Source organism: Phalaenopsis equestris, unplaced genomic scaffold, assembly GCF_001263595.1.
Source record: "Phalaenopsis equestris unplaced genomic scaffold, ASM126359v1 Scaffold000776, whole genome shotgun sequence".
NCBI lineage: Eukaryota > Viridiplantae > Streptophyta > Magnoliopsida > Asparagales > Orchidaceae > Phalaenopsis > Phalaenopsis equestris.
In genome coordinates, this window is record NW_018165216.1 from 7,909 (window position 1) to 31,995 (window position 24,087).

The 24,087-nt window shown below is 33.5% G+C and overlaps 1 protein-coding gene across 1 annotated transcript in view; it reads right to left on the minus strand.

The window, feature by feature from the left end:
- Window positions 1-17,391: 17,391 nt before the first annotated feature.
- The window catches only part of LOC110031138 (beta-glucuronosyltransferase GlcAT14A-like), a 27,205-nt gene continuing 20,509 nt past the window's right edge, over window positions 17,392-24,087 (minus strand). Inside the window, exon 4 of the mRNA XM_020734203.1 lies at window positions 17,392-18,041. Coding sequence (XP_020589862.1) covers window positions 17,527-18,041 — 515 coding nt within the window. The 3' untranslated portion in view covers window positions 17,392-17,526. The remainder of the gene's footprint in view (window positions 18,042-24,087) is intronic.

The window sequence follows — 24,087 nt, forward strand, 5'->3', positions numbered from 1 at the left end:
AGAAAATTAAATCTTACCACTATGAAAGATCATTTTCCTTTAGTTTTCTTGGATCAAATGTTAAACAGACTAGCGAGGCACAGATATTTCTGCTTTTAAGATGAATATGCCAGTTAACACCAAATTCCTATAGCTTCTAAGGATCAAGAAAAGACCACATTCAGAGTCCTTACTGGACTTTTGATTTTATACAGATGCCCTTTAGATTATGTAATGCACTTGCAACTTTTCAAAGATGTATAATGTCCATTTTCTGTGATTTAGATGAGAAAGAAATATAATTTTCTTTTAGAAAACTTTTTGGTGTTTGGTAATTCATTTGAATCATGCTTAAATTATTTAGAAAAAGTACTAAAACATTGCGAAGAGACAAATTTAGTTCTCAATTAGAAGAAGTACTAATTTAGGATTGAAGGAGAAATTGTACTTAGATATAAAATTTTTAAAATAGTCCAATGAAAATTCATGTTATTGCTAAACTACCTCCTTCTACTACAGTGAAAGGAATTAGGAGTTTCTTAGGACATGTTGGTTTCTACAAGCGATACATAAAAGATTTTTCAAAAATTACTAAGCCTCTATGCCAACTTTTAAAAAAAGATGTCTTATTTGTTTTTAATCAGGAACGCCTAAATGTCTTTGAGTTATTAAAAGAAAAATTAATCACCGCTCCTATTATTTTTTTACCCAATTGGGGGAAACCATTTGAGTTGATGTGTGATGCGAGTGATTATGTTATTGGGGTTGTTCTGGGACAAAAATATGATAAAATTTTCAAAGTAATATATTATGTTTCAAAGTAATATATTATGTTAGTAAAACTCTTAATGGGGCTCAAATTAATTATAATACTACAAAAAAAGAGTTATTAACAATAGTATAAGCCATTGATAAATTTAGGTCTTATCTTATTGGAACTAAATGTATAGTGCATACAAATCATTCTGCTATTAAATATCTGATGTTGAAGAAGGATACAAAACCAATGTTAATTAGGTGGGTCCTTTTGATGCAAGAATTTGATTTTGAGGTAGTAGATAGGAAGGGAATGGATAATCAGATTGTTGATCATCTATCTAGGCCGAAACATGAAAATTTGAATTACATTGGAAATGAAATTAATAAATATTTTCCAGATGAAAAATTATATACTGTAATTGAATGACGTGTTCCGTGGTATGCGAACATAGTTAGTCACATTTTACCCTATGGTTTGACATACCCGCAACAAATGAAGTTTAGGCATTATACAAGATCTTACTTCTGAGATGACTCATATCTATATAAATAATGTAAGGATAAAATTATTAGAAGATGTGTACTTATGATAGAAACTCAACAAAATATTCAGAAATGTCATGATTCTGATTTTGGGATTGATAAAAGTGCACATAAAATTACTTAATCTGAATTTTATTGGCTTACAATATTTAGAGATGTTAATACTTATATAAAAACATGTGTTCGATATCATCGGGTAAGCAATACTTTTGAAGAAATGAAATACCCCTCAATGTTACTTTAGAGTTTGAAATTTTTGATGTTTGGGGTTTAGACTTCGTGGAACCATTTTATACCATCTTTCAGAAATATATACATCTTGGTTGATGTGGATTATGTTTCAAGGTGGATAAAAGCTATAACTTTACCTCGCTATGATGCTCGAAGTGTTGCCAAATTTTTAAAGAGAAAAATTTTTAGTAGATTTGGGATGCTGAGAGTAATAATGACATATGGGAGAAGTCATTTCAGGAATAAGAAGATTGAAAAAATAGTTAAAAAATATTGTATTAGACATAGAATTGCCACTATTTATAATCCTTAGTCCAGCGGTCTAGCAGAATTATCAAACTGAGAAATAAAAAATTTTTTGGAGAAAACTATAAGTCCTAATAGAATAAATTGGTCTGATAGACTAGATGGAGTGTTATGGGCTTATAGGATGACATATAAAACTTCTATAGGAATAACCCCATATAAACTCATATTTGGGAAGGCTTGTCACTTACTAGTAGAATTGGAGCATAAAGTCTATTGGGCTATCAAAGAATCTAACTTTAACTTCAAAGATGCTGGTGAGAGATGAGTATTGCAATTGAACGAGCTTGAGGAAATCAAAAACGAATCTTATGAGAATGTAAAGATTTATAAGAAAAATCTAAAATTATGGCATGATCAGAAAATTTTAATAAAGAATTTAGAATATGGATAAGAAGTTTTACTATACAAATCAAGATTGAAATTACTTCCTGGGAAACTGAAGTCTAGGTGGATGGGGTCATTCATTGTGATTAAAGTTTATCCTTATAGTGTCGTGGATATCTAGGATCCGAAAATGATAAAATTTTCAAAGTGAATAAACATAGGTTGAAATCTTACTTTAATGGAAATAGATATATATCTAATGAAATATTAATGTTGGGTCAACCTGAGTAAGATGTGGGTACGTCAGGCTGACAATTTTAAACCAAGCGGTTTGTGGGAGGCAACCCATAGCTATTAGAATGAAATGAGTTTAGTTGGTTTAGATTTGTTTGTGCGTATTTACTTAATTGAGTTTGAGGGTCGCACAGATGTTGCTACTACTTAAAACAATATAATTCATGACCTAGGGGAGGTTAATACGTGTATTTAAACATATGGCAAAGCAGTGTATAATTGTGCACTAGCGTCTTGGCGCCCAAATCTGGCGCCTAGGCCGCCTAGGCGCCCAAATCTGGCGCCTAGGCCGCCTAGGCACCCAAATCTGTTGCCACTATTACTGAATCACGAAATAGATCAGTTTTTCAGTTTTTCTGACGCTTTTCACCATTATAAACCCCCAAAACCTTCAATTGATTTCGTTCTTCACCATTTTAGAAGATTTGGGAGTGATTGAAGTCTTGAGGTCGCATCGGATTTCAAGAATCATGGATTTCAATGCTTTTTCAATTCCAACTCTTAGAGTCCTTGATCATAAGAAGTTCATAAGCAAAGAAGCGCAGAGACTTCATCATAAGACTTTGGTGAAGTAGAAATTGATAAAAGGAAAGAGGATTCATCGTGCCTAGAGGGCAGATCAAGGCAATTATCGCACAGATTTGTAAAGTGTTTTGCTACAGCACTACCCCTGTCGTGATCTTTGTTGTGAAGGAGTTCGATGCAAATATTCATGGATTAAATCATGGACTGGTTTATTATGTTCAAAGGAAGTTAGTACCTTCAAGAATCAATGAGTTTCTCTTATTGGATGGCGTGCCAATTTACGGATTTGCTATCTTTACTCTGACTGGAAAAAATTTGACTGAGATCTTCAGATTCCTGACAGACAGCAATGAACGTCGGAAATTTAGAAGTGATTCCAAGGTTAGTTTTCCTGCTGCAAGATTAAATTCATCATCTATGCCTTCACACTTCTTCATTTCTGCCAAATTACTTCCTACCACAAACATCAAGGAAGAAACAAACATCAAGGAAGGAACGAAGGAAACTGCAATCCTCAATTATTGTACTCAGATGGGAAGACATATTGATGTGGGGGCACTTATGTTTAGATCTATCATTGGAGTTGCACTAAATGGATATATGACTACGCTTGGACACCCTGTATTTATTTTCTCACTTTCTAGTCAAGTCCATGTCCCTTATGAAAGTTGGGAAAAGATACTTTTTCCTTGAAAGCCCATGGACCAGCCTATCTAAGGGGTGACAACATTGATCTTTATGCGACGCATGGAGGATGTTCTTATATGGATCAGTCTTCACGCCCTTCCACATCATCAGCATCTTGACGAGCTGATAGTTTGGCAAGTATCTTAGAGGCAGTGGGGAATATAAAGAAGGAGATATCAGTGATTCATAACACAATCAGTAACATCACTGATCAATTCGATCATCTGGATTAGCAAATGAAATAACAGTCGGATCATACTGACGTAGTCCATGATGCACAGGTTCAGATGTACAAGAAGAATTGATGGATCAATGAAGATTTCAAGGACTTCCCGAACTATCACTTCTATAACTTGTATGTGCATCAATTGCTTAGAGATATTAGAGAGTGGATAGTGAGGTTGATGACAATTTGTAGTGGATTTTTTGTAGTAGCTTCTATACGTACTTGCTGTTGTGATGTGTGTTTGAAAATGTTATGTGTTGTTGAGCATTAGCTTTGTGGTGTGTTTGTAGGCTTTCTAGTATTTAGAGTGTTTGAATGCTTAAGAGTGTGTGATTGATTTTAGAATTTGTGTTTAAAGTTTGTGAGTGTTGTATATTAGTCTTTGTATGGGGATTGGATTTATATTTAAATATAAGAGATTGTTTATGTTTTGTGAAAATTAGGTGTTTGAAGTTGTTTAAATATGTTGAATTTGGCTTACTAGAGTTCATAGTGCCTAAGTGTGCAGTGCTCGTTGTGAAATTGATAAAAAAAACAAAAAATCAAAATATGGGCACTGGCGCCTAGGTGCTGAAATCTGGCGCTTAGGCGCCAGAAGCCCGAGAGCTTGACACTTAGGCGTCAGTTTCGCACCTAAGGGCTGGTTTAGCTGAACCTAAAATCTAAATTAAAACCTTAACTGGCGCCTAGGTGCTAAAATCTGGTGCTTAGGCGCCAGAAGCCCGAGAGCTTGGCACTTAGGCGCCAGTTTCGCACCTAAGCGTTGGTTTAGCTGAACCTAAAATCTAAATTAAAACCTTATTTTTACCCAAACGACCACCGTCTTCTTCCTAGATGTTGCTAAAAATAGTGTGGGGGCTTTCTATGGCTTCTCAAAACTTGGTTTTTGGAGTTTTTTTTTTACTTTAAAACTTTAGATTTAATCTCCTCAAGATATGAGCTTCACTTTAATGCAAATTTTTTTTATATTCGCTAAAAATAGTGTGGGGGCTTCCTATGGCTTCCCAAAACTTGGTTTTTGGAGCGATTTCTTGACTTTAAAACTTTAGATTTAATCTCCTCAAGGTATGAGCTTCACTTTAATGCAAATTTTTTTTATATTCACCATGGATTCTTCTCACATTGCTCATGTGCCGAAATTTTGGATTTTTTGGAAGAAATAAGTGATGAATCCATTGTAGAAAGTTTCTTAGCTTAGAAAATTATTGTTTGGAGTTTAAGAATATTATTGGAATTTATGTGGAATTTTTTGAAATTTTTTTTTATAGATTATGACTCCTAAAACGAAGCAAGAAAAATAAAGATTTGAGTTCGATTCGAGAAAATTTTTCAATATGAAGGCTCAATTTAGATACACTGATCTTTTTGTGAATAAAAAGTTGATTCGGGAGAGGGCTTTTCCCAATTTTAGGGGAGCAGTTGAAAGCTTAATTATAGTCTGACATTGGGAAAGTTTTTGTTACTTCACCGCAGCAGTAGTAATTTCTATTGTCCGGGAATTTTATGCCAATTTCCCTGAAGCTTCTGATGATCAAGTTTATGTTCGAGGAAGAAGAGTGGAAGTTACTCCTGAGTGCATCAATGCTCTATTCCAGTTACCAAATGTTATGAACTGTGAGTATTCTTCATTTGAGCCTACTGAATCGCAGTTGGATGAGGTAATAGCATTTCTGACTGATGGAAGAAGAGTTTGGAAAATTAAGAACAATCATAAAGTAAACTTGTCTACCTCAATGTTAAATGCACCCTCCAAGACATGTCACTATTTAATTTATGCACGACTTCTTCCAACTAACCATCTTAGTGGGATGACCAAAGAGAGAGCATCTTTGAATTTCTACATTCAATAGATGAATACTATAAATATTAGATCTATAATTTATCAGAATATTTCCTCTAGATGTGAGTCTACTAGAGGATTAGGTTTCCCTGCCCTAATTTTTACTTTATGTAAGCAATCAAGAGTAAGATATGAGAGTTGGGAAGAACAGATGCAACCTCTTAAACCAACTAGTAGAACCAACATTCAAGTATATGAGCTACACGTTGGAATGAGGTCTAGGGGAGGAGGTTCAGATATTCCTTCAACCTCTACCTCCATACCATCTACTTCCCTTACTACTGCTCAATCTTCTACCACTCTAGAAGATCTTCGTAGTGATTATCAGGCTTTGACACGTGATATAATATATCTTTGGGGCAAAGTGACTGATATTAATTATAAGATTGATCATGTCCAAGGATACTTGAAACTCAAACATAACTATGATATGAGTTTCAATAACTATGATATGAGTTTCAATACATGAGTTTCAATACATCTCTTGTGAGTTTTCTGCAACGAGATTATAATGTTTAGTTTCCACCCAGTCCTCCATTTCCGGATTATCACCCAAAGGACTATATGGAAGTAGAGGAGGAGATTGATGAGGAGGCGAAAGAAGATGATGAAGAGGATTAGTATCTTTGTGTTGTTTGTTGTTTGTTTTGTTGTATTTATTTATATTGTTAGATGTCTTGAACTCTTTAGTGTAGAAATTATTGTTGTGAACTTGTTGTAATTTTGATTTATTACTGTTTGTTGCTTATACTGCTTGTTGTCTGTGTTTTTGCACTACTGCTTCTTTTACTATACTATTATTGTTGTACATGTTGTAATGTTTAGAAAAACTCATGTCCTTAGCAATTTCTTTTTGTTATATACATGTTAATTAGGCTCTACTGCTATTGTATACCTGCTTCCTGTACTAACATATTTTCATGTTAAACCCTTTTTTATAAAAATCATTTTTAAAATTTTCAACCTGCTTTTATCTTTTCAATTATAAATGTTTTAATCTATTAAGAAAAAATAAATTCTGGGGGAGGGAAAAAAAAACTTTTGAAAAACATAATTTTGTTTGTCCTTAAGAAACTATATTCAAAGAAAATATTTTTTTAAATTAACATGAGGTATGTGGAGTTATTTTCAGAGAGTTGTATTTTTTTTATTCTATAGATGTTGTGGTAAGACTTGTAAATTTTTGTGATAAAGGTTGGTTCTAAGAATTAAGGTATCAAGAAAAAAATAATAGGAATATAATTTTATTATTTAAAGTGAAAAGAAATTGTCTTATTAAAATACTGAGGATCTTAGATCTATACTTTAAGGAATTGAGACTCTATGAAAAATTATTTTTGAAAACTAATGCAAAGTATCAAAGTAAAAAAATGTGATGAGTTTTTAAATGTAAGAGGAGGATAGTGACATTCAAAATCATTAAAGGTTGATTCAGATATAGTAATTCTCACTAAGAAAATGAAAAGAATAGATTGAAAATGATCCTAAAAGTAAAAAGATAAAAAAAGAAAGATATAAAAGAAAAGTATACGTGAAAGTGAGGAGAAACTTGAGGAGATGCCTAATTAAAAATTGCCTTCACTAAAATCATTTTAAAGAAAGAGACTTAATTACATTTTTTTAGCTTTTATTTTGTATAGAATTAGTTTACCTTTACTAGTAGAGTTCTCTCATATTTTTTTGTATATTAATGCTTATTTTTAATGATATTGTGCTTTAACAAATGATATTTTTGATATTTTTGGTTGTAGGTACACTAAATGGAGTAAATGGAGCAAATCGAACAAAAATGGAGCAAATTGGAGATGAACAAAAAAATCTAAAGTTGATTTGGCGCCTAAGTGACAGAGACGGTTATCTAGAAGATCAATTGAATTTGGACAAATTTTGAATAGGAGCTTGAAGAAACTCTTGGGGGTTTTGAGAGATCTATTTAAAGAGACTTCTAGAGATTCAAAAGGGAGACCTTTGGAGGAGGAAAATGGAGTCTTTTGTGGAGAAGTGGATTCTCCCTAGAGAGGACAAAGTCTTGGAGGCTTACTTTGGATTTGGAGGAGAAGAAGAGAAGAGAGATATCTTCTTCACTATAGATTCAAAGAAAGTTTGGAGTGAATTGTAAGAAGAGTGAGTGATTCAAAGGAACTTGAACGATTGCTTGGGAAAGTTAAGATAAGTTGTGTACTTTGTTTATTTTACTGTCTTGTAAACTTTTATTTATATATAAATTCATGTGTTGTCGTTTCTTCCCCATAAGTCTAAGTAGTTTCTTTTATCTTTCTCCCTACAAAGAGGAATAATTATGTGTAGGAATGTAGTTTAGTAGAATTGCTTTTAAAATTTCATAAATTATGATGAGTCAAACTCTATGCTTCATTTACTTGTCAATCTCGCCAATTGATTTGTTAAAATTTGTTGTAAAACATAGTGAGCTGAAATAGACTATGTTCCAACATAGTAAGAATAACATTTAACCTCATGGATGAGAATGTAATCCTTGAGGTTAAGTGCAAATAAATAGGAAAATAAATTTTGATGGCCGTAAAATTAAAGATTTTAGGGTGATAGATTAAAATCCTCAATTTGGTCAAGATGCTTAGAAACTAAAACAAGATGTTGGCCCTCACATGAGAGGAAGTGGAAACTCTAGAGTGAAAGTTTCTATCTTCCCAGCCTAACTACGAGTTTAGAGACCAAACTCTGGATTACCCAACGTTCTTTATGCACTTGACAGAGAGTAAAGAATAGAATTGCTCCTATCTGGCACAATACCTTAGTTATTTTTTAAAAATTATTTTCCTACAGTAATTATAAACTCATTGCAAGGGGAATGATGTTTTATACAAATTTGAACTCCTCATACAATATTAGTTTATAGTAGTAGTAACTTTGTATTTTAAAACTTTTTTATATTGTCTTGCATTTACATTTTGCATTTGCTTAGCATACTTAGCATTCCTTTCATTCTGTAGGATTAGATATTACACAAGAGCTTGCCATCATTTACTATATAAGTTTTCTATAATTAAAAAATAAGTTTTTTTAAAGTCAATTTTACAAGAGTTTTGGCTTTCCCCGTGGGATCAATACTAAAATTTTTAAGGAAAATTCTATATTATTTAAAACGATGTGTATACTTGCGTAGTACCCCTAGTATGTAAACTCTTTTTATCATCTTTATATAATATTTATTTTTACACACTAACTGCTAAATATAAATTGGGTCAAGCTTTTGACCATATTTTTTAATTTAAATAATTGTGTAATTATGGATCGGGTCAATGATCTTCTTCCCCTTTTCATGAAATGTAAGCTTAGCTACCCTTGGAGGAAGATATCTCTTGAATATCGTCGTTAGGGGACCCAGTAGGATCGCTCCCAATGGGAGACTCAAGCAAAAGCATCATAGAAGGGCTTTGAGAAAAAGGTGTCCCATCTGCGTTATTTCACGAATTACTCAAGTCGTCACGAATGCGATAAGAATCCTTGAACAAGGGAAATAACAGGTATTTCTTCGCTCCTTCACCAAGAACATCTACATCAATCTCATAAGAAGCTGTTGGCTTGGCTTGAACACGCCCAAACTAGGTGTGGTCACGCCATGCCAAAAGGACTTAAGCCCTCATTTTTGAAGGCTGACGTGACCATGCTCAAAACTAGCTTGGTCACGCTAGTGTCCTGGTGTGGCTAAGCCACACTATTGGCATAATTACGTCATGATATCTATCTTAAGCACAAAAATGGCTCATTTTTTTGTGACTATGCTAGAACTAGCATGGTCACACTAGGCTAAAATTAAGGTTAGGTGCTCGGAGCGTGGCAGAGGTCCCAAACGAGTTCTCCTTGCCTCAAAAAGTCCTAAATAGATGGGAAATGATCTCTAGCCATCGAGGAAGGGCCACAGATGCTACGTAACACCGGAATAACCCCTTGAAATGGTGGTCATCTATGGTTAACGCAAAGTGATTTGAAACCCTATATCTCACCTGATAGTGCCCACGGACGAGCCTTGTAACTCCAGTTGGCCATAAATTAGTCTGGATTGATGGGGTAAGGTTTCTACACATTAAGACGAGTGTTAAACATGTCTCGAGCTAGATTCAACCCCATCCCGTGGTGAATTTACCTAGGTAGGGCAAAAAATGATATCGATCCAAATTTCATGCTCATGACACATACCATGAGATCCAGATGGATATCTTGAGCTTCAAGATTGAATAAATGGACATCAAGTCATCCTAAGTTGTTCAAATGAACATCTTGCATACGTGACATTAAAAATTGATGCCAACAACCAAAAAAATCAAAACCAACATGACAAATTCACAAACCAAACATACCAGTACCCAACTGAAATCGCAAAGCACAAAGCAAGCAGAGAGTTGTAGCCACCAAAAAATAGAGAAAAAAGATTGTCACCAGTGTTATGTATGTAAAAAACCCAAAAAAATAAAATTTTTGCCTAAACCATATGCCTCACAAAGCAAATCCATCCAAAATAGATGAAAGTTAGAAGAAACCGAGGAAGAAGGAAGCAAACGCTAAAAAACCCTCATCACAAGTGTGAAAAATTATTACATCAAGACTCCATATGCAATGCATCTCGCGGAGTCCAATCTCGCGCTCACGTGGAAAGTCAAGCACGCGCGACCCGACCCGACCGATGCGTTATAGAAATATTTCATCGCATAAGAATATTCCCCCGCATTATTCTGAATATTTTTCACGTTATCTATTTGTTATTAGTGTGTTATAGAGGGTTTAGGAGTATTCCCCCGCATTATTCTGAATATTTTTCATGTTATTCATGTGTTATTAGTGTGTTATAGAGGGTTTAGGAGTATTCCCCCGCATTATTCTGAATATTTTTCATGTTATTCATGTGTTATTGATGTGTTATTGAGAGTTTTTGAATATTCCCTCACGTTATTTATGTTTTATTTAATGTGTTATTCAATCCGTGTTATATTTTCGCATAATTCATGTCTTATTGATGTGTTATTCATGTGTTATTGGTGAGTTATTGAGAGTTTAAGAATATTCTGTGTCATAGGAGTATTCTCTCGCGTTATTCTGAATATTTTCTGAGTTATTCATGTGTTATTTATTGAGGGTTTAGGAATATTTTCTCGCGTTGTTCTGAATATTTTTCATGTTATTCATGTGTTATTTAATTTGTTATTGATGTATTATTCATGTGTTATTGATTATTCATGTGTTATTGATGTGATTCATGTGTTATTGATGTGTTATTCAAAATAACGCGAGGGAATATTCATATAACACCATGGCAAGGATAAATAATGCAAAAGCTTAAGCACTGTAACGCATCGGTCAAGCCGGGTCGTGCATTTTCATTTTTTTTTTCTTTTTTTTTATGTAGGTGTGTCGTTCTTCTATGTGTCAGCGCAAGATTGAACCCCGCAAGGTAGGTGTGGCGGTCTTCTATGTGTCAGCGCAAGATTGAACCCCGCAAGCAGCTCTGCATGCGGAGTCGTAATAATTTTTCCACAGGTGTCGATAAACGAAGAAAAAGAGGAAAAAAGAAAACCTTAGGCAAGAGCGAATGTGGGACGAGGCCAAGCGGGTGAAGGGGGGCACGGGAGTCATAGCAAACCAAGTAATGCGGAAAGGCCCCTCAACCAATGTGGTGTGGATTATCATGCACGTTTAATAAAAGGCGCCCTCGTTGCATGTTACAAACGACTCAAACCACGGCACATTGCCGCACCGCAGCAGATGGCTTCTAAGAACTTCCAAGTAAATAATAAGTTATCGCTAGTGCAAACAATGAAAAAGTTTTAACAGTTTTTTACGTGGCTCCACCACCATAACATCTGTTGCTAACAGACTCGTGGGCAAACAATATACTAGACAAGGTTTTGTCTAACAACCCTCATTTATTCAAACATATGATAGTTAAATCATAATTGCTCTTCCACGCTCTCTTCCACATGCATGTAAGATCCAATCAAATTACAATCATAATTTTATTAAATCAAATGAGAGTAAAAAAATTAGCTTTTTATAGATTATACACGATCAAATTATCTTGCAATGAAATTACAAAATATAGTTAATCACCTCACAATTTGCAAATAGAATGGAAAATTTATTCACAATAGAATGTATTAACATTTTAATTTATGTAAATAATATTATTATAACTTTAAGTTGAAAATTTACTCACTAATTTAAAAGAAAATTATTACTTATATTAAAATATGTAAATATGATATTATTTTAAACATGAATAAACACTAAAACAAAATGATTTGCTTCAAATTTTATGGATAAAAAAATTTAAATGTGGGAAACTTAATCTAAAATGTTTAAAACATATTTCACCAAAAAATAAGGATTTAAAAAAAATAAATAAATAAATAAAATGAGTATAAAGAAATGCTTAAAGCAAGAATACAAAATCAAGAACTTGAGAAAGTCTGCTCGATTGAGCGCATTATTAGCCAAAAAGATTGAGGTTGAAAAGATGTTAAGGCACTTCGAATAGAAATCTTGCTTTATCATCAAAATTTTGACATCTTTTAAGTTCCACATAGGCATTTATCTGAGGAAAATGGAATTTTATTTCTAAGAAAAATATATTTTTAAATAGTTTATAGTAAAGTGAATACTCTAAAGTTTATCAAATAAGAATATAATATTTATAAATTTTGATTTATATTAAAAAAAAAATATTAGAAATATGGCTAGTCAAATGGAAAAGTTAAAAATGTTTCAAGAATGTAGAACAGCTAGCCAACTTGGATTATTAAAGTCTTATAATATTTTAAGAAATCATAATACATTTAATTATAATAAAATGTATGCCATGTAACTGTAACTTATGAAATTGTATATAAGAAAAGTCGAGTAAATCCAATGGAACAAAAAGGAAATCAAAATTCTGTGGTTGATACGAGATTTTGCAAAAATATACGTTTTATCATATTTTTAGCAATTTTTAAATATATTGATTAATCTTCAAAAAAAAATTAAAACTTATATAAAAACCCGTATATATAAGTGGTGGATTTTTTTTAATTTTTGTCTTTCTACCAAAGATCTCATGAAAATTTCTAAATAATCAGATATGACAGTTAAAGAATAATGTATACCGAGAGAAGAAATATTACCTAAAATGAATATAATCACTAAATGATATAAATCCTTAAGATTTATTTGTCTGCATGAACCAACGATTTTCCCCCTACCTTATGGGTATAAAATAAGGTTTATATTATTTTAGGGTTCCAGTATCCCTATAAGGGCAAAACCTCATAGTTAATTACATCTCGAAAGCTAAGACCTTTAGAGAAAACACTGGATTAAGAAATTGACTTATGTTACTCAGATATTAAGGCTAGACTTTCAAATTTAGGATTTCAAATGAGACAAATAAAGTTGGGATTTCAAATGAGACGAATGTATCTATGCTTAGAATTTTGGAAAAAATTATGCTCAAAAGGACGGAACTTACAAGTCAATGATGGTGTGTCATGAAAAGTCTCAGAAAAAGTATTTGACCATCCCATGGGAAAGGTTTACCCAAAAGACTTTAGAATTGATGCTGATTGGATAAGTTTTTAGTCAAGTTCATGATTAAATCAAAGGATTTAAAATGGTTTGGATGGGTTTGATTGATTGAGAAGGTCGAGTTTTACGGTCTAAATCGGGGGAAACAAGTTCGGTAGATTGATATTAAATTGCTTGAGTTGGGAGGAATCCTAAACTAAGGAATTCAGTTGGGTAAGAAAAATTTCTAGATAAAGGTTAAAAGCCTAAACTCTATAAGGAGCCAAAATGGGGTGGTGGACTAATCTAATATTTGAGACTTACGCCCCCGGTCAAGCTGTCATTGGTTTTCCATCGTCCCAGGTGCATTGGTATGATTCAACTAGAAACCATTCTTATAATCAGAAATCTCCACTTAGCACCATTGTAGTGACAAATGGAGTGTTTCTAAGTTGAAAGTAGTTAGTGATGCATTGCTAGTAATCATGAGTTACTTCATCCTAAGGCACCTACACAATTTATGAGGGTAAGATTGTTTAGTCCTTAGTATTAGTTGTGGGTACTTAGTAAACTAACCTAGGCTTCTAAATTGGACTAATCTAGGGTATGTGTGATAATCGAATTTATTTCTATTTTGGTTAACCAGGGTTTCGAGATTGATCTACCTAGATTTGGTTTGCATGATTTAGAGCTACTATTTTTTTTTTTTGGGTTTGATACTTAATTTGTGATTGATTTGTTTTGATTCATAATTGTCGGCCATGGTGAAAATCAAAGCTCTTCTAAGTTTAAAGTTTTGCATTTTGATTTTCTAGGTTGATGTCCTCCATTTAGTTTTTTCCGTAAGTTTGATTCTCCATGTTTGAAGTTTTACATCACTCGCAAGCTTACATGATACAATTTCTTTTAAAGCTTAAATGTTTTAAGGATTTTGGATTTCTTGTTTTAAAAATTTTATTTTAGAAGTTTAACTCTTAAAAGTTATTTTGATTTAAGTGACTTAGTTATCTTAATTTGATTAATTTAAACATTCAAATTATCTTAAGTTAATTAGTTTACTTTAAATTAATTAGTTTAAATAGTTTAATTATCTTTAGGTTATTTAGTTTTAGTGTTTGAAGTTAATTTTGGTTATTTACGTTGAGTGACCAAGTTACCTAGTTTATGTGTTTATAATGTGTGGTTTAGGTATTTAAAGAGTTTGGTTTAAATTATGTTAAAATATTTTTAAAGATTTTAAATTATTTTTAAAATTATTTTTAAAATTATTTTTTTAAAATTATTGTTAAATTATTGAAAGAAGATTATTATTATTCGTAAGTTATCTTGGAATATTTTAAGTTACTTTGAAATTGTTCTTAAGTTATTTTTAATAGTTTTTAAGTGTTTCTAAAATAATTTTAAATTAACTTTTTTTTTTATTTTTAAGTTAATTTAAATTATTTTGTAATTTAATTTTAAATTAGTTTTAAATTGGTTTTAAATTATTTTGAATTATTTTAAATCATTATCAAATTAGTTTGAAGTTATTTAAAGTATTTAAATAGTTTGTAAGTTAATTTTAAGTTATTTTAAAAGACTTTGAACTAAATAAGCTTACAAATGATCAATTCTATTAAAATATTCACAAAAAGAACCTACATATGAGAGGTTCATCTCTTCATCTAGTTTTAATTATTTTGTTTTTTACACAAAATATACACAACATTGAAAAAAGTATACATGAAACATGACATGCATTAAATAAAGACCACGTGAAACATATGTTAGGATTAGGCTCGGGTTTGGGTGGGGTTAGGCTAGGGTGAGGCTAGGTCAGGTTAGATTCAAGCTAGGCTGGGCTAGGGTTAGGCTAGGGCGGGCTTGTCGGGCTAGGTCGGGCTAGGTTCGGCTAGGGTCCGACTAGCGTGGGCTCGAACTAGGTTGGGTAAGGGTTGGGTTAGGTTGGGCTAGAGTCAAGCCAGGTCGAGTTAAGTTGGGCTAAGGTCAGTCTAAGTCAAGTTGGGTTAGTATAGGTCAGGCTAGGTTTGTGGTACATTGGGTTCGGGCTGGCCTAAGTAGAACTCAAACTTGTAATTGGTCAAACAGATCCAAAGTGGAACTCAAACTTGTAATTGGTCAAATTGATGTTTTCAGCATCAATTGGATTATATTTTAAGTTTGGAGTTGATTTGAATTCATTTCAAGTGCAAAATCGTAATTTTCATCCAAATTATCTTAATTAACGTCCAAATATCATAGGCTAGATGAGACCATAAAATTACAAGGGATTCCTTTGAAAGGTTTGGTGCTCCGAACACACGAACGGAGTTTGTTTTGCAAAACAACCTTCCGTTAAAAATTTTGTGGGACGAATTTTCATGCATAAAAGCTCACTACGCAAAATTTCATGTGCAAAATTATCTAATGACAGCCGAAATTTATTTCATGTCATTCATACATTGATAATGAACCAAATGTAGCTCAAAATGAAAATTCAAATACTACAATGACCTGTTGACAGCCGAAATTTATTTCATGTTATTCATACATTGATAATGAACCAAATGTGCTCAAAATGAAAATTCAAATACTACAATGACCTGTAGAGAAAATGATAATTTTGAAACATAAAAAAGATAATTTCAAAACATTCCCTCATCGAGCTGCCTTTCAATCTAACTTTACGATCTGAATGAAGTTAATTCTACTTGATTTATCTTTCAGTGTACTTTATTTCAAATTTCTTTCAAATATTTGAGTTAAATTATAAGTTGATAAAAAGTGAGATCAACAATCAGAAAATTATCTTAAAACTTATAAGTACGCTAAATAAAATAGATTTACTACAATAGTTACCCATTAAAATATCATTATATTATTAGTAAAATTTAATTAATTATGATAAATTTATTGTTATCTAAATAAAATAGATTTACAACTTACAATTACTCTAATTAAATATCATTATATTATTAAGTAATTTAATCAATATGATAAATTTATGGAAATATAATTTATGTTTATTATCCTTCATTAAAAAATCTAGAAAGCAAATTAGGTAAACATATTAAATTTTGAGCAAATCAAGCAACGCAGAAAAAAAAAAGGCCTCTAAGATACTTCTAAATGTGTATTACCAAAAGATTATATCGAGAGCTCCAAATCATTCATCCTAATCTATCTTGGATTCTTCCATATTAAAATCTAGACCAAATTGAGCTAGGCAACGTTCAGTCTATATAAGTAGTTATCTTGCACGTCTAGAGCACCACCATCAGAACATCAAAACATACGTCTGTTAATATCAAAGTTAATAGAATAAATTACAAGGCTCATAAAGCAATACAGAAGTTGTCTAGGAGTTCAACGTTTGTATTTTGACGAGTTTGCTACTGGTTTTCATCACCTGATTAATCCTTTTACCAGAAAGTGGTGAGTAATTGCCATCAAGATTTTTATGTTAAATGTTGGTAATAATGGCCATTTTGTAAGCATGATAGTTAGATGGAAGCTCATTTAATATATAAAGAAAGACTTTTCAAAATCTAGGGGTGTTCTAGTTGTAGCAATTACATTTGTCTTGGTTTTAATGTTTGAAAGTTATTGGGTGATAGTCCTGCTGGACATTCAACGCTCGACCAAATGTTGTAATTTTCTAGAGTAAGTTGGTTCTGAAAATGTTCTTGATGTTGGATATACGAAACATGAGTTGAAGTGGGTTGTTGATGTCTCCTTTCTTAAGAATCAATGTGAATTCCACTGCGTTAGTCTGATAGAGAAGAAGGGTAGGTAGATAAGAGGAAGGATGAAGGTTTGATAGAATGAAGCAAGAGACGCTGTCGAGCTTTCATGACTTGGATACCATGGAATAAAGCTAAGGAAAGAAAGCAAACTACAGTAAAGAGAAAAAGTTTGAGTGAGGAACTGAATGTATTACTTTCTTTACTCCTTCAGGTTTACAACTTGTATATTTACCGATGCTTCTGTAGTCTGATGTTACAAATTTCAGAGTTAAGCTTATGTTTATCGCTGCAATCATTTTAATTAAAGTATGTTCATGGTATTGGCAACTTTTGATGATTTGGTATTATTCTGTTGCCACATATTGAAACAGAATGGTAATCGACAAGCAAAAAAGTGTAACAGCTCTTGTAGACAATCAAGCTGGGATAAGATTATATGATGACCACAGCAGCAATAAATTGCAGATTGCTAAAGTTATAAATATGATATGAACTGATCAACAGATGTAATAAAACAAGAAAAAGCATACCAAAATTTTTACTGGTTACGAATAAGTACCTTGTACCTTGTATTAATCCCATGCACATCGACGAGATTGGAAGCTCTCATTAGTAAGCAGTTTTACAACGTTCCTTGCAAGCCTTGTGGCTCCAGGACCAGGAATTAGAGCATCAGGGTTTCCCCAAACTCTACATGGATCACTATTACCTCTATCTAAACACCAGCCTCCTGGAACAGTCATCCTGGGACCACGATTTAGAACCTTCTTATCGATTTGGTCGAGGACTGGATCATCTCTATAAAAATTTGAACCAAAGGCAGCACCACTAAGTGTCATGTTATTCAAATCTTCCAATAATAGAAGATTTAAATCTTGTTTTGAAGGTGGGCCTGATCTTAAATAGTGGAGATGATCATTGACAATGGTTCTACTGAATTCTGGTGAGTTGCAGAGAACGGTCTGGAGGTAGTTCTTGTGAGATGATGGTGAGTTCGTATAGTACATAAGAAGGGCTCTGGGTAAGTTGTCGGTACCCAATATGATGTGCTCTACAAATTTTCGACTAAGAATCACAGAAGAAGAACCTGCAGCAAATCCGGTTAACATCACTAACTTAACTTCCGAAAACAAAAATTCATAAGCATAAAAGGAAATCACAATTAAAAAAGAATAACAGTGAAAAGGTAGTTATACCTGATTAAGATATTGAGAGTTTGCTTTTCTTTATCACTTATGTTTTTTTCCTAATTTTTATTTTATTTTAATCTTGTTTTGATTTAAAATAGAGTGCATTTGGTGGTAATGATTGTTATCAAAAACACTCGGGAACATCTCATGGTTATTTTGAGTGTTTAAAACCATGTTGATTTATATTTAAGAGTAAAAAAATCATGCAAAAAATAATACCAAAGGCTTGGTTGGGTTCGATTTTGTTTTTGGTTTTTATTAGTATTTGTCTGTCTTTAAAAACATATTTGTTTAATATGTTATTAATATATTTTTATTTTTATTTCTAAAATAAATAAATATATTTTTGAAAATACTCAAAAAAAAATTTAGGATTTTTGAGTGTTTTAAAAAACAATCAACGCTTAAGCAAACTTATCAAATAAGTTTTTGCTCAAATCAAAACAAAGTTGAACAAGATAAATAAATAAAATGAAAGTGATCCCAAACAGTCCCTAAACAAACATGTTTTAAAAAATAAAATTGATCCCAAACATGTCCTAAGCGACGATCAAACATTTGAAGGATAATAAGATAAGTATGCAAATCAGTAGAGCAAAACTTATTGATTCAGGTTTTTATAGGGATATATACCACCACTTGTATGTGTGTTTGTGTGTGTGTGTCTATATAACTATATATGGTTACAGTTGTTATATTTCTGTTATGCAAACTCGTTTTGCTCTGATATTTCCATATTCTATTATTAGTGGTCCATAAAAAAGGCATATAAATATATGCAATAATGATTAAGAAAAGTTAAATGAAAACTTTTTTTGCTATTGCAACTCTTCGGTTTTTCTTTTCCTTATTTACCTTGAGCTGGTGATACGCCATATTTGTATTAGAGCACTCTACCTTGGGTAGTGATGGCTGAAGGCAGCAAACACCCAGTTGTCCACAGTGCTTATAGTCTAGAATCCCATTGGAGAATGCAAGATAACCTAGTGAAGCGAATCGAAGATCTGGCTCTGAATTTTTCTGATTTTTCTAGGGAGATGCGAAGAGAAATTCAAATGCTCAACATATAAAGCTCGGCAACCAAACCGGCATTCCATAATTATATTGCTGGAACTAAAGTTCATAGATGCCACTTCTTAGATCAACAAGCAATCATGAACTAGAGCATGATGCAGATTTGAGGCGGCATTTCAATATATATGAATCTGAAGAAGACAAAGAAAATCTAGGCGAGACCTCCACTTATAGACAGATTGGACCTCGCATCAGAAATTATGGTGAGGTTCATGTGAAACTTGATATTCCCTTCATTGATGGTCACTTGCACATTGAATATTATCTAGATTGGGAACAGTCGGTGGAAACTTCCTTTGAATATATGGAGCAAATCCCAGTTGCAAAAAAAAGAATGCAAAGGAGCAAATCCCAGTTGGTTTAGGATGAAGCAACTTCTACAAGGACATTACGAACAAATCTTATAATCTCAATATCAACATTATTACCAAGGCTCCAAATCTATCATCACATACACTGAAGAATTCTACCCACTTAATGCCATAAATAATTTAAATGAGTCCAAAAGTCAATTAGTCGTCAGATACATCGATGACCTTAATGATATCACTCAAGATAAATTAGAATTGAATTTTGTTTGGTCATTGTCATAAGCAGTGAATCTGGCATACAAAGCCGAACTGCTGCTCAATACGAACATAAAGAGTATTCATCATGAAGAGAATTAATAACGAAGTTAACCCAAACCACAATAAAACTATGATATTGTTGCTTAAATTTAAATAGGCAGTCATAGACAATCAACTAAAATGGAAAAAACAAAGACACAAACACAAATACTCCGCTAGATAAGGTTTGAAGGTGGTGTTTGAGGGGTCGAGAGGTAGCTAGGGGATGGTTGATCTGCGCTTGGACAGAACAGGGGAAGCCAAAAGAGAGGTGGGAAGGTGGCGGCAGCAAGAGGAGTGGGGGTTGTAGGACAGTCCGGTGGTTGGACGACAGGTTAGGTGGTTGTGTGGGAGTTCACTAAGGGCGGCGACATGTTGGGGCGGCTGTAAGGAAGGCTGAAAAGGTAAGGGTAGGGGGAATGAGGTGGCAGGGAATTGCAGGCTGCAAGAAAAACAAGAGGGGCTGTTTTCTAGTTGTAACAACAAATATGTGAGGGCAAAGGTGAAAGAAAGATTGTGGAAGAAGAGAAATCAAAGATAAATATCTTTACGGGATAGAACTATAGTCCGAGAATCATTCAAGCCTTGCGAGACGATCACCACCTCAAACGAGTTATCGTCGGAGCACCTTCTCGCCTTCGGATATAGCCCTAGCAAGTAAACACTAGAAGCCAACAGCTGTCCTAAACAGAAATACACATAAAAATTTATTTTGACATGATGAAAACAACATATATAGACCTAAGGTAACAAAGGGTTCGCCTCCACATCAGTTAGGTGATAAATCCCGTGAGAAGTTGGGTTGACTAGCTCGAGGAAGTGCTTGCTTGTGTCAGGAGTCCAATCCAGAGGAAGGGAGAAGCCTGCCGATCCAAAATTTCCACCGCAGGAGCCCCTGCATTTCGGTTCGGGAGTCCTGTAGCAGGTACGCCCGCATCAATAGCCTTTGAACAGTATGAATATGATAATCACACTGTTAATCCAACACTTACGTCAAGCTCTCTTCAAAATCCCAATCAACACCTAAATCCATTCCAAAGCCAAGCGAGAAGATTTCCATTAAGGGTAAAATGTAGGTGAAAAAAAATCCATACTCCAAGCCTTTCAATTTAAAATGCTTTCAACATTTGCAAACTGGACATAAATCGAATGAATGTCCAAGACGACAATAAATTCAGCTCATGGAAGGAGAAGTTCATGATGAACTGCAAGACAATGCATCAAATGTGGGTGAAGTAGAAATTGAAGAGGATGTTGGAGATGAAGGAGAGGCCCTTGTACGCATTATCGAAAAGTTGCTTCTAGCGCCTCGACAGTCCATGGCTTCCCAATGGCATGCTATATTTCTAACAATTAATGGTGGATGCGCCGAGAATGTAATTTCTCGACATGTTAGATGTACTATTAACGGTAAGTTTTGTGATTTGCTAATTAATAGTGGATGCGCCGAGAATGTAATTTCTCGACATGTTATACAAGCATTACAACTTAAAACTACAAAAGATCGTCAACAATATAAAATAAGTTAGGTTAAGAAAGAAATCAACGTACTTGTCTCAGAACTGTATCATATTAATTTGTCTACTAGGAAACATTTTATTTGCGAAGTACTTTATGATGTCAAGTACATTGATGTTTACCATCTTATACTTGGTAGACCTTGGCAATGTGATATGGGAGCGATTTATGATTGTTAGATGAATATTTCTTCATTTAAATGGAAGGGAAAGAAGTTGAAGTTGCTGCCAACTTCTACTAATTCTATAAAACCTTCCAAAAGCAATAAAACTTTATCAACAGTTTCAGGTCCAATACTTCCATAAGAATTCCAAGAGACTTCCATTCCTTGGCTATGGTGATGGCAGAACCAATAAAGGCTCAACTTCAAAGAGCATTCCACCAAAACTCCAGCAGCTGTGACAGCAATTTCAAGATATCAGACCGAATGAATTACCCACGGGACTACCTCATCTCCGAATGATTCAATACCAAATTGACTTTGTACACAATGCTTTCTTACCTAACCTAACACACTACCGAATAAGCCCAAAAGAACATCAATTTTTACAAGGTATGATTGATGACTTATTGGCTAAAGAGTTAATCCTACATAGCTCAAATCCTTGTGCATCACATACGTTCTTAGTTCCAAAAAGAGACGATAGTTGGCAAATGTGTGTTGACAGTCGATCCATCAATAAAATTACTATCAAGCATAGATTTTCAATACCAAGATTGGAAGACATGCTAGATATACTTGTCAGAGCCAAATATTTTCCAAACTGGACTTAAGGAGTGGATATCATTAAAAATAGATTCATCTGGGAGATGAATGAAAAATGTCCTTCAAAACACGAGAAGATTGTACGAGTGGAAGATTATGCCTTTTGACTTATGTAATGCACCTAGTACCTTCATGTGGCTTATGAATGAGGTATTAAAAATATTTCTACGAGTCTTTTGTTTGGCTTACTTCAACGATATACTTGTCTCCAGCTCTTCATTCAAGGATCAAAAACATAATTTATCCCAAATATTTTAAGTTCTAAGAACTTATAGCTTTTTCTAAACGTTCCAAAATGTGAGTTTGTTGCTTCAAATGTCCATTTTTTGGCCTTATTATAATGGTAACAAGAATTAAGAGTTTTTGTAATTCAAGAATAGTTGACGCCTACCTCTATTTGAAGTTGGTAGTTTCCACAAAACTTTTATCATTGATTTATTCATGGTTAGCAGGGTTTAGAATCATTATGCTGCCCCCCCCCACCCCTGCGTAACATATTATTTGAAATCCAAAAATTTTAGTCGGAGCAGCGAACAACAACATAGTTTTGAAATCATAAAAGATGTCGTCACTACAGCTCTGGTACTGGCTCTTCAAGACTTTTGATAAACCTTTCCAAGTTGATACTGATGCATCAATGATTGGAATAGGGGTTGTACTCACTCAAGATGGCCATCCCACAACATTTTTTCGCGAAAAACTCAGCTCCACTAGACAAAAGTGGTATATTTACAAATAGGAACCACATGCAGTTGTTCGGGCCCTCAAACAGAGGGAACACTACTTGCTTCACAAGGATTTTGTATTGTGTAGGGATCATCAAGCCTTAAAACTCCTCAATTCGTAAAAAAAAGTGAATCATGCTTGCACGGTGGAGTTCTATTCCTCCAGAAGTTCATCTTTGTGTTGAAACACAAATCTGGTGCTCAAAATCAGGTGGCAGATGCTCTTAGTGGGAGAGGTGTCCTTCTTAGCACTTTACAAACTGAATTATTGGGCCATGAATCCTCAAAGACATGTATACTAAAGACCGAGACTTCTCTTCCATTAGGACACAATGCAATACTTCCCACCAGATTAAAGATTATTCAGCCTATCATGGATATTTGTTTAAAGGGAACCAATTGTGTATTTCGGACACATCCTTCAGAGTTCAACTTGTTTGTTAAATCCATCATTTTGTTAGTTATCTTTAGATAACAACATAAATTAACTCCACAAACATCCTCAAATCTCCTTAAAAAAATGATGATTTCATTTTCACACTCAAAGTGACATCACCTCTAAAACATGTTTTCCGTTTACAAGAAACCAGGTGAGCTCTTAGTATAATTTACAGTTTATTTTTTGGAAACTTTTTGTTCACCATCATGAACATATTTGGTATGGTATCTAGGCACAATTTAGCCCGTAAATAAATAAGCTTGAATCAATCATTATTTCTCAATTTTTACTTTATTTAAATCATTTTCTTTTAATGTAATTTTCTGGTTAAGATTCTTTGGTTCATGAAATGGTCGATAACAAATAAACAAGGTCCAACATAAAAATTGCAGCAAAATAAATAAAGGAAATCATTAGTCTCACGAGTCATATAAGCTTCTTCAGTCTTTTGATAAGGAGGAGGTAACACAATTGAGGTACTTGACAAGTAGGCTAGGTTAACGGCCAAACAACCTGTTGACCTCATTTTTGTGAGGTCTTGTCTTCTCCTCCTTAGAGCCTAGATTCTAGCTCTAGAAATTCCTAATCGACTATCTTAGAAAACTAGAATTGGGACTCACCTTTCTAGAAATTCCAGCCAATTCCTATTTTCCTTTGATGTCTAGCATCTTTGGCACAAGACCATCGTCTTATGAACGAGCGGTTATGGGCTATTTTGCGAAGATTCGAGGAAAATGTTCCAAATAGGACTTCAAGCCTTAGGAAAACATCGTCACGACCTTTTTCGTCACATACACACATCAAATACACGAA